The sequence below is a fragment of the Clarias gariepinus genome, chromosome 13 (genome assembly GCF_024256425.1).
Source record: "Clarias gariepinus isolate MV-2021 ecotype Netherlands chromosome 13, CGAR_prim_01v2, whole genome shotgun sequence".
Taxonomy (NCBI): Eukaryota; Metazoa; Chordata; class Actinopteri; order Siluriformes; family Clariidae; genus Clarias; species Clarias gariepinus.
Window position 1 is genome coordinate 15,911,757 of NC_071112.1, and position 12,227 is coordinate 15,923,983.

The 12,227-nt window shown below is 37.8% G+C and overlaps 1 protein-coding gene across 13 annotated transcripts in view; it reads left to right on the top strand.

Moving 5' to 3' along the window:
* aspg (asparaginase homolog (S. cerevisiae)) overlaps positions 1–11,650 on the top strand; it is a 29,025-nt gene extending 17,375 nt beyond the window's left edge. For 2 of the 13 annotated variants that reach the window (XM_053509840.1, XM_053509845.1), the window contains 11 exons: positions 169–354; positions 1,250–1,363; positions 1,615–1,734; positions 1,883–1,978; positions 4,538–4,701; positions 8,521–8,607; positions 9,032–9,131; positions 9,275–9,340; positions 9,490–9,507; positions 9,820–9,840; positions 10,541–11,650. In XM_053509840.1, the coding sequence (XP_053365815.1) occupies positions 169–354; positions 1,250–1,363; positions 1,615–1,734; positions 1,883–1,978; positions 4,538–4,701; positions 8,521–8,607; positions 9,032–9,131; positions 9,275–9,340; positions 9,490–9,507; positions 9,820–9,840; positions 10,541–10,585 (1,017 nt within the window). In that variant the 3' untranslated portion in view covers positions 10,586–11,650. Of the gene's footprint in view, positions 1–168; positions 355–1,249; positions 1,364–1,614; positions 1,735–1,882; positions 1,979–4,537; positions 4,702–8,520; positions 8,608–9,031; positions 9,132–9,274; positions 9,341–9,489; positions 9,841–10,005 lie in introns of all 13 variants that reach the window. The other 11 variants (XR_008361858.1, XR_008361860.1, XM_053509843.1 and 8 more) reach the window with 9 other exon arrangements.
* Positions 11,651–12,227: the final 577 nt, after the last annotated feature.

Consider the following 12,227-nt stretch of genomic DNA (forward strand, 5'->3'; position numbering starts at 1 on the left):
CTAGCACTTTTCTTTGTGTCATACTTTGGAGTAATTAGTCTTAATATATATGATATAGTGTCTGTGTTTTTGTATCTAGAACTGAATTTTCCCATTTAACAAATGGGATGTTTTGTTCAATCATAAACGAGATTAATATCCAGTTTGTCCACGCACTCATTTGACCAGGTTCGAGCCTTCCTGCAGCCACCTATGGAGGGGATTGTGCTTGAGACCTATGGCAGTGGTAATGCCCCTGATAACCGCGCGGACCTACTGCAAGAGTTCCGGAAAGCTACAGAGAGAGGAGTTATCATCGTCAACTGCACTCAGTGCCTCAGAGGCTCTGTCACCCCATCGTACGCCACTGGCAGGGTGTGTATATGGGTGCCAATGATCTAGTGTATAAGTGTATGCTGCGCAGCAGCATTGTAGCATTTGTTTAAAGGTGGAATAAGTGATTATAAGGTGACGCTAGAACACTTTGTGTAATATACGGTAAAGTTCTCCTCAGGCAGCTTCAGTAATATATGAGCTCAGAGCAGAAAGTCTTGTATTTGTTGCACTGTCTGTTTTGGAGAAAAGTTAACAAAAAAAATGCGTTATCCACAAACATAGCAACTATCAGGACAAGAATGCATCTATCCATACATATTAACTATGATGCTTGCTAATTCAGAAATGTGTAGCTTGCACTATAAGTGTTATAACGGTTGGTTTTGGGTATGAATCAGAAGGTACACTAATGGGAGGGTTGTATTTTTTTGTTGTAGTTTTCAGCTGTCACTTGAGCATGTTCATACACTCTGCTTGTTGACGGATGTATTGGATGAATTTTTATGTTTACATTTAGGCATTTTGGCAGACGCTCTTATCCAGAGCGACTAACATTTTTATCTCATTACACATCTGAGCAGTTGAGGGTTAAGGGCCTTGCTCAAGGGCCCAACAGTGGCAACTTGGTGGTTGTGGGGTTTGAACCTGGGATCTTCCGAACCGTAGTCCAATGCCTTAACCACTGAGCTACCCCTGACCCAACATGTTTGCTGTTGATGTATATTTATTTCCAGTATACTAAGTTATTAATGTCAGTACATGATAAAATAATGATCTTTCAAGCTTTACAATGAGCCTTCAAATTCAACTGATGTTTTTAAGCTCTCTTAATGAATCCCTAAAGCAGCTAAAACATCCCGTAACCGGCTTGTCGGCTTTAATAGAATATATACATTTTAAATTGGTCTATAATTCCACTATGCTCTTTTTTCAGGCCCTGTGTGATGCTGGATTGGTACCCGGAGGTGATATGACTCCAGAAGCTGCTCTGTCGAAACTATCCTACGTGCTGGCCAGGAAAGATCTTGCGACACAAGAAAAAAAGAAGGTATTCTGGACTTGACTTTAACCTGATATTTAGATGCTTAAAAGAAAATCTTCACTCCTAATGCATAGTCATTAGGGAAACCAAGCCCCATGACAGTTTTATTCCAGCTCTTAAAAGAGCTGCTGAGCCAGTTAATTATGCCTGCTTTAATATAATTAATATCTTAGGTGTGTAAAGGGTGGACTGGCTGAAAGCTCTCATGTGCATGCTTTTGTAGCTTTTGATTACATCAGACCTTTTTTGGCATACAGATGTTGAGCCGAAATCTGCGTGGTGAGATGATCGCTCACCTAGAGGGGGCCAAGCTGACGCTCAGTGACAGTCGCTTCATTCAAGTCATCGCAAAATCTCTCAGCATCAGCTGCAAAGAGGTGCAACACCCATACCTGTTTAGATTCAATTCACATTTCATTGCCAGAAAGTCTAAGCCTTTCATCTGGGATATCAGGATCATATTGTCTAGTTTTACTCTGATAAATGACTAGGAAAATTGACTGTGTTAAACATTGCCGTCTTCAGGAGCTGGAAGCTATTCGTGATGCCCTGACCCCCACATTAGCCTGTGCTGCTGCTAAGATCGGCGACATTGAGGCGCTGGAAGCAATTAAAGAGATGGTAAGGCTTTCTCCTGACTTTTTATCCTGGTATCAAAGAAATCAATCTCTGAGCTGAGCTTTTCTTCTCTTTATGGAGTTTTAGACCTTGTTTATCAAGCACATCAGATACAATAGTCTTTCAGATTGCAGTGTAGAATGGAATGGCTCTGCCCTGTCACCATTTCCTCTAAGCATTCTCGTAGCTTCGCTCGACTTCCAGGACCTGTTTTTAGACCAGTTTTCACACCTGTTTTAGACGCACACACAAAGATGACATTTTTTCTGAAGTGCCACGTCGCTCTAAACATAAATGTTTATAGCATGCACTGATTAAACTAAATTTGTATTTTTTTATGTTAGTTTGATTTAAGCATACTCTATATGTGTGTGTTAAAAATAATAGGCCTATACAGTATGTATATGTAAGTAAGTTTATGTCAGGAAGCAATGAACCATGTTTTTTTTTTCTTTCAGGGAAAACATTGCTATCATGAACCTCTTGATTAAACAGAATAAAAGGAAACTACATTAGTTTTTTGTCTTGTCTAGGTAGAGGTCATTTTGAGATAAGGCCTCTAATGCACTAATGAGATGGCCTCCAACTTGTGTTTGAAAAAACCTGCCCCTGATAACCTTGCTTTTCATAAGGATGCACTTATGCAGTCGACTTTAGCATTGTGTTTTTAAGATTGAGTGACCAAGGCTGCGAGAGGCACTTTAGATTTTGCCTCGGTGCTGAATTGAAATGTCTGAATGCGTTTTAATAAAATTCTTTTGCATGTATAGATGAGTGACAACATGAGGGGGAAAAAAAATGTTATGGTGTCGGGCCTAAATAAATTACCATAAGAGTTTCATCGCACCTGTGCATAAATAAACCTAAAACTATAAATTAAATTAGAAGTCAGTGGAACTGCACTGGAATGATTAATGTTGTTCTGCCAAAGATATTTCCTCAATTGGTGTTTTGATGGCTCTTTCATAGGCATTCAAGTACGGTATATGTAGAGATCTGGTATGTTAAGACTAGTCAATTCACTCCCGTTACCCATCGTCTATACCGCTTTATCCTGTATTAAAGGTCACTAGGGTGGGGTACGCCCTGGGCAGCGTGCTAATCCATCCCAGGGCACACACACTACGGGCAATTTGGGAACGCCAATTAGCCTAATAGGCAAGAGCATCCGAACCATTTCGGCGACAGTATGCGCTTTGTGTGGTTAAAAGAAATTTCTGATAGAAAATTATACATTGCCATCAAACACAGTTTTATTAATTAAACAGAACAGTGTTTATTAATGGTAGATAGTGGTACCTAGGAATACAAACACCCACCTCAAGAATTTTATAGCTCGAAAAATTAATTTACCTCACCACACAAAGCATTTTTATATGAGCATATGAGCGTACTAACTGAGTGAAATTGAATCCCGGGTAAGTTGCGCGCACAGTCGGGAGCCGTTCAAAATTTGTTTGCAACAAGTTTAGATTTAGAGTTTAGATTTTTTTTTGCATTTTGTGTAAGATTTAGCATCATGGGTCTCAAGAATGTTATCAAAGGCGATAGCAAGAAGAAATCGCCACTTTTTCACAAGTTTTGTTTTTGAAGCAGCTGGTGCCAAGAGAAATCATAAATTATGGTTTAAATTAAGGTTCAATGTAAATTTATTTCATATTTTACTTTATTTACATGTCAAACTTCATTTACTTGTCATACTTCATTTCCATGTTCCAGTCAATAATATTGGTAATTTTTGGGTGACTGGAACGCGTTAGTTGCATTTACTTTATTTCCTTTGGGAAAATGTGTTTCGCAACAAGAAATTTCGCCTTTGGAACGGATTCATTTTGTATTCCGAGGTACCACGGTACATGTACTAAAAATTACAAGCAAATATGTCCAAGTCAGCAGTTATTTGAATTAGCAAAGAGGCGTAAAAGATTGCATGCTCCATCTAATTTACTTCAATGTTTCTCATTAATGTACCTAATCATTGCAAAAGTCTGCACATATTTATGTTTGTCTTCCTTGGACTTTAGTGCTCAGTACCTAGTGCAAATTAACACAGGTATGCTGGATATTGATATGTGGTATGTTGATGGTATTGATATTTTAAAAAGATGCATTTTTAAATTTCTCTGTTCCGTTGTGGATTTGGTCTTAATTAAGTTGTGATGATTCAAAGAAAGCCCAGTCTCTTATGCAGATGATCTAAACACAGAAAATATCGACCATCATAGAGTTTTTTTCATTACAGATTATGATAAAACAGTGTAACATTAAATAAAAATAAAAACTAAATTAAGAGTAGAAATACACTTTCACATAATGCTCAGAAATATAATTGTTTGACTATTAATTTACTGTTGTTGTTGTTGCTTGCAATAGTTAATAAAACATTTGTAAAATATGGTACTTTAGGTTTTAATATCTTTTCTAAATGTCTAATTAACTTTGCACTTAACTGTAAGTGATACTTAATTGTAACTGTATAAAAGTGATTTTATTGCTATTTTGAAAAAGTAATATCAGAGCTTGAGCCTGTGATTTCCTGAACTTTGCGTGCTCTTTATACAGGGAGCTAACATGAGTATGGAAGATTATGATGGCCGGACTCCTCTCCATATTGCAGCCAGCGAGGGTCACTTCAAATTAGTGCAGTATTTACTGAGCCAGGGAGCCACTGTATATGCCAAAGATCGCTATGGGAACACACCTCTTCTAAATGCTGTTCGCTTCAGGTAAGTAAATATGCTGTACTTTAGGTGGTGAATACCACTATAGGTTTTAGGTTCTTGGGGTGTAGTTCTACAGGACCTCTTGGGGTGTGCTGTGGTGTCTGGCACTGGGATTTTGGTGCCAGATCCTTTGGGTGCTGTAGGTTGTGTGGTGGGGCCTATATGGATCGAACTTCTTTGTCCAACATATTCCATAGGTGTTTAGAACTGTGAAGCCAGGTCAACAACCTCAAACTCTTTGCCTGCTAAGCCACATGCATGGCAGGCTGTGATGTTTTTGGTGTTCTGATACCTTTCTTTAATGACTCACATTGACTTTTGTTTTGGGAATTAGTGCTGCATTGGCTTTTCTCTAGGCTCAGACGTGACAGACATGGCTTGACATAGAAGAGCCATAGGTGCCCATGATCCTGTCACCACTTTACTGGAATATATTCGACAATCAGTAGTATCCTGGAGGAGGTGTTAATGTTATGGCTGATCGGTGTGTTTCTTAATTGTGGTGGTAAAGGTGGGTAAAAAAGTCACTGTAGTCCACTTGTTCAAACCTTGATAACAACTTGAGCTGAAAATTAAGTTCAAAAGTGAGGATCTCAGACTTCTTTCTCTGTATTCACCTCTGCTGGTATCATATGCTTTAGTTCAGTTAAAACTTGGCCTGCTCTGAAAAAAGAATCAATCACAAATCATGTTTTTTGTAACTTTACTATTTTACCAGTTTCTTTTGTAACATTTTACCCCAAAGAGACACGAATTATTGTTTAGCTGCCTGTACGTAATATTAAATGTATGTATGTATAGACATGCAAATGGTTTGTGTGTGAGCACGACTTTATTCTTTGTTCTTGCCCCCTTTATTTTTTGTATGAATGCTGCATGCATGTGAATGTATATGTTGTCACACAGGTTCCTGAAAGAAAGTATAAGTGCTCAGTGGGTTGTTAAGGGTGCGTGGGCGTTGTCGTTTTGCTGGTCTTTTATAATACCTCATATTTCCTTATTGCCATGAACAGTGACGGAGAGTCCTCAAAGTTTTTTTAACCGAGCAGAGATTTGTTTCAGTAAATTACTCCATAGTCTAAATCTTAGTTTTCAGTTGACCTCTCTGTGACCTTGTAATCTTTTAATGAAAAAAACAAGCGTATGAACGGAATTCTAAAGGTATGCACAACTCATATTGTGTGTGTGTGTGTGTGTTTGTGTGTACGCTCCTGATTTAAGCCCAGTGATCCTGGAATAGGCCCTGGATCCACTCACAAGCTTACTGTTGATGAATGAAACTTCATTAATAAGTAATAATTAAATCATCAAAGTTGGCGAAAGGAGGGGCTTTGCTGGTTTAGTGGTAGGTTTATCTCGCCTGGCATGCGTAAGGCCCGGGTTCAATTCCCACCCAATGGCCATACCCCAGCCACTGAATGCAGAATACAATGGGAGGGTCGCGTCATGAATGTGGCGACGAGGACAGCTGAAAGACCAACAGCAACAAAGATTGTGTTGGAGATCTGCCTTGCTATTATGCTTGAGTTCTTCTACTTTTTATGGTGCTGTACTTCAAGTCAAGTGTTTTTTTTTGTGTCTTTTCAAACATATACAGCAGGTGAACATTACATAGTGGAATGAGAACATTCCCCCAGGACCGTGGTGCTCCCACAATACTACACATAATTAACTAAAGCTATAAATGCAAGACAATATAAAGTGCATGATTGCAAGTATGTTCAAGCAGTGCAAGTCAGTAAAATTCTACTACAAGCACAAGAGCAGTGTTAAGGACAGTACAACGGCAACTAGTACACAGTTCTAGAGTGAAACAGTGCAAAGAACAAGATATTGCAACATAATACTTAATGCTGTAAGTGTAAACGTAACATTCTGCTTGGCCATCATACTGTTTTCATGATCCCCATCATTACCGTGTGCTGCTTCTACAAACTCTCTCCGACATAAATGTTAGACATACAGCTGGCCTAATTGCACACAAGCCTAATGATCATTGCAAGGTCTGTTGAGCACAGCAAATGATGGCTCGGATCAAGAAACTAGGACAGACTTTCTTTCCTCTTCATTTTTTCCCAATGTTCCACAGGCTATCAATAGGTTCTCTACATCTCTCTCTGCGGAGACGTTGCATACAAACAAACTAAGATGAGATGTCAACCTCATTAAAGGAGGTAGAAGGGAGGGGGTGTAACTAAATTCCAGTTGTACTCAGCGGTAATGTGAATGTGTGTGTGTACGTGTATGCCTGTGCAGGAATTAGAGAGACTCCTTAAAGGCCTTGACAGCAATTATCATTTAATTAGAGTGAGCATGAGACAGTCAGTCACTGGTACTTATTTTTATTCCCGCTGTTATATCTTCGTGGTGTTCTGAGACCTTGGACACGTTTCAAGTCCCGAGGGACTGATTTCGTTCTTGGAAAAGTAGTATCGCCATCCTTTTTTAGATTAACATGTGCTTTTTGTTGTCAGGAGAGGCAAAGCTGTTGACTGTCGTGGCGTTCTCCGGGGCAAGGTCACTCGTTTTTCTTTCATAACCATCAACAGTGCTTCAAATTTGGATTAGTGTGGGTTTGAGCCGCTGAAATTGGAAAAGAATCAGCAGTCAGGGACAATGTTGGGCTTTATAAACCTTTTGGATGATTCATTTGGGGATGCATTGCTTCTTGCTTTTATTCACTACAGTAGTAACAGAAGGTTTCATGTTACCATAAGGAAGAGAAAAAGGAGAATGCTAAAAGGTGTGTTATATAAACCAGCCATACCTGCTGCTCTCTTTACGAGTGACAGATACTATGATTAGTAGAGGGAGGACTAACCGGATATGCAACAGCCACTAGTTTTGTGACTGAATTACAAGGAAACATTTACAGCAGGGAAGGGCCAAACTGTAGCCCTGAAATAGATTAGTGTTGGACCACACCTATCATTATGTGAGAAACACGAATATTTCCAGGCTAAAGTCATGTCTGTAAAAGCACAGGTTAATATAATAAGACGTTTTACAGCTTTGGCCACTGTGTTTTAGTTCTACCTTGCCAAATGTTGACCATCACACTGAACTGCTATCGCTCTGGGATATAGGCGTCTCTGATTTTTTTTTTTTTTTATGTATTAAATGGTGCGTTTGTTTGCAGTGTGTCTCGACTTGTCCCAGCCTGTCTACAACCCTGCGGTCTCTGTTGTGCTGCAGTATCAGCCAGTAACTCCTGTGCCAACAGTTGCTAAGGGCAATGGCTAATCAAACCTCAAACAACCAAACTGATTTTTTTCTTAGTCACATTTTCAGTTTCTGATACAATAAAAGGGACAAATATGTTCTTCAAATCTGAGGTTGGTGGCACAGTTCCCCAGCATATGATTGTTCTCCTTATGCTTTGTGGTTTTACTCTGGGTTATCTGGCTTCCTCCATAGTCCCAAGACATCTGGAAGCTGATTGGGGTTTCCAAATTGCTGGTAATGTATGACTGAGTGTGCATATGCGTGTAGGTTGCCAGATATTGGGTCGTCACCAACCTGGTCACGCATCAAGTCATAAGTCACTGTTGATTAGTGATGTTGGCTTGACTGGATGGATGTATGGATGTTGAGGTTACTTAATAACACTGCTAAGACTTGGTGACAGTCCATTGTATCCAAGGACCTTAAATTGGCTTCAGACAGAAGCGGTTCTCGATATGGAATTGTATGCCAGTATGTCAGTGCACTTTAGGGAGTATGAAGAGGATGCTGTATCACAGGCAAAACAAGATTTTTGAAGTTCTAGTTTAGACGGCTGTACACCTGTATCATTTTTATTTCTCTCCTCCTCTCTTATAGACACAAAGATGTGGTGAAATTACTGAAAAAAACAGGAGCCCATTTTTCCCGTGACGATATGGAAGGTGCTGGAACCGAGCTTTGCAGGTGACACAGACATACTCACCCCTCACTCCTCCCTTGTGTAACATTCACGCAGGTTTGACCAGTCGTTCAAGGCCTCCTCAAGGTCTTAGAATGTTCCCTAACTACATTACATACAGCATATATTTGTCTGGTATTTGAGGTTTAAAGCTACACACTTACATTTTACAATGAATTCAATATAATATTTTCCTGTACTGGCGAAAGGTTTAGATGAGCACACTCACACTAATCATTATTCTGTCTTGGTTATAATTCTTCAAACTTTACTTTATGACAGATTATGAAGATGTAAATCAGGTTAACAGGACTCCAGATGTCTCAATTCTTCAGTAATTTACATTATCAAAACGAGTACAAAAAAATCACTGTGTGTGTGTGTGTGTGTGTGTGTGTGTGTGCACGTACATGTCTGTTTGCATCACAGCCTGGCAGCAAATGCAGACTTGGAAGGCTTGGAGATTTGGCATTTAGCTGGGGCTGATCTGACTATGCCAAGTTATAACGGGCAAATAGCCATAGAGGTGGTGAGTATATATTTATAGCATTGCTTCTCATGACTCATTTCCCCATAGATAGATATATAGATAGACATATAGACAGATAGACAATTATGACTGCTGCTAACATAATCAGACATTCAGTATAATTCAGTCTGTGTCCTTCTCAGGCTATGCAGTGTGGCAATGAAGAAGCCGTGCAGTTTCTTCAGCAGGCTGCTCAGTACCGACCTGAGGTAATTATTCTTTCACAGAAACACTGACAAAATCACTGCAGATTCATCTGACTTACACAAATTCCCACCGTTTAAAACTAAAGACAGTAATTCCAAATAATTTGATTGTTTATTTCTTTTTGCTGCTACTGTGCACTAAACATCGCCAGGCACATGAGGGGTCTGAGGTGAACATTTCTTTTTTCCATCCCGTTTCATTTCTGAATACCCAAAACATTTCTGGTCTCTTAAATGAACTGCATACATTACCATCTCCAGTCATCTAATTAGATGAGATACAAAATGTCACAACCCATTTGAGGCATTAATCAAAAGTCAGTCTTAGAAACTGGCATTTTTGCCATGAACCGAGTGGAGCGTCATCTCGTCGTTGATTGTCTGCTCTGAGCAAAATGTGTGAAGTCACTGTTTGTAGCATGCACTGTTTTCGGTTAGTCACTGTCTTTTCCAGATTTTAATAACTATTCTTCACCTTGCAGGTTTTTGATGAAACTGAAGAGGTAATTTTCAGTTCCTTATTACTGGTGTATATACACGCTCGCTGACTGTTTTTCTCCACTGTCTACCAAATAAATCCATATTTATTTTGACAAAAAATATCACTATGTATCTGTTGTTTTAAATAGAAGAAATCTTTAGAGCCTGTTTTTTGTTTGTATTTATAGCTCTATATGCAAGGTTTTGGAGGGAAAGAGATCAACAACTTTAGTGCATGGTTTGTCATTTTGCTGTACTGAAATGACTTTAATATGCACAAAATGTGAATTGAGGTTGTAACATTCACGGCTAGCATGAGCGTTTTTTGTTTTCTGTTCCTTAATCACTGTTTCTTTAATAAATTGCGCTATAAATAAAGGCTTCGGTTATTTAACCCTTAGTTTCAGTCAAATGATAACCCACTAAGTGAAGTTTCACTTAATCTAATTTTTCCAAACTCTGTATTGATGTATTTACATTCTTTAAATTGTAAAGTTACTAGTTCTTGCTGATTTGTTCATTATATTGTGACAATGGCAAAGGATAATTTTTTCCCCCCTAAAAATACATGGGTAGTTGGCATGATGTGCATGGCTGATTTAAAACTGTTCAAAATAAATGATCTAATTCCATGTGATTTCCAAAATCCAAAATGTTACTTCTGTATGGAAAATGTATTTCTTAAACATGTATGATTTATTCTTTTCTTTTATCATTCTCCAGAATGGTGAATACATCGAGTTTTCAGCTCCTCCACAGAAGTGCTAAGGATCTAACCAGCATCCTTTTAATTACTGTTTCTTTTCAATGTATTTGTATTTGTACTAGTGCTGTATTTGTATTTGTACAGCAGACATTTTCACAAACCAGCTTATCTAAACCACAGCAGAAGGAAGGTGGCTTTAGGAGAACATTTTAGAGGACAGGGGACCATCCACCCAGGTGACCCTAGATAGTGAATTTTATGACTTATGATTATGTACATTGTAATAGCACATGGGTCATACAAAAGATAAATAAACTAGAGTAGCTGCATTGCACATGTACAGGATATTAGATATGTGCATATTGTGAGTAAAAATCTAATCATCACAAAGCTGATTTTATCAGTTCCTACTTTAAGCGTTCTTTAAAAAATGGATCTTATACAATTCCAATTTGAACCCCTCAAATAAAATTTAAGCTTTTTTTTTTTTTTTGCCACTGAGCTAATAATATATTCAGAACTAAGCACATAAATGTGAGGGTATGTATGTTTAAGTATAAAAAGTGACTGCCATTTTATGGTGCTGAACAGTAATGCTGGAATAGCTGATGTGACATAAGTATTAGAATGTAATAAAGTGTTTTTGTCTAAGATTTTTCAGTTCACATGGAAGGATGCAATATGTTTTGTACATTTTAGAAAGTGTTTGAGTTAAAGATGCCCATATTTGGGAACAGTTCTGATTAAAATATGCTGTTAAACCATATCTTGTGTTCTCAGGTTTGCTAACCATTTCATTAGAATGTCATAAAGTAAAAAGATAGTGTTAAGATATGCATTAGCCAACATTGGTTTGGCTTTTTGCTGTTTTACCATCTGCTAATGTGAACTGCCAAAAAATTGTAGTGCAATATTTAGTCACTTTCCAATTCACTTTAACATGTTTTAAAGATGCACAAACAGGTGTCTCGGGTAATATCAGAAAATTGAGACAATATAAGTTGATAATTGTCCTTATAGGAAAGTAGTTATTATTATTATTTTTATCATACACATGGACATGAATTTATGCTAAATGTTAGATATTGGATAAGCACAAATATTGAAATAAAACATTTTCACCCTAATTGTTTGCATTGTGTTTATTAACTTAACTAATTGCTGCATCTTTCTCTTTCTCCTTCTCTCTTCCCTGTAAATGTATATGTTTATAATAGATAACATGATCACATTACAAAGATGTGAAGGTGTCATGTCCATGTCTAAAAATGGAAGTACAAGCATGTTCATTTATCTCAAGGACTTTTGCAAAATATGACTTATTTACATTTCATTTTTCTTTTCGAGTCTGGATGAGTCCACATAAACACTCATTCGGTTCTGTATATTACATGAATCACATGTAATCAAAGTTGCAGTTATTCTTTTATCAGATAGGTTGCCTCTCCTTAGTATGCATCAACAGATACATCAACAGGGATCAATTAAGTATCTATCTATCTATCTATCTATCTATCTATCTATCTATCTATCTATCTATCTCTCTCTCTCTCTCTCTCTCTCTCTATATATATATATATATATATATATATATGTACAAGTATAATTTATATGGCCAGATATCTCCATAGTACTGTATATAGCTAAAAATGCATTTTGTGTAGATTAATTTGTCAGAAAAGAAAAAAAGGGTTTATAAATCAT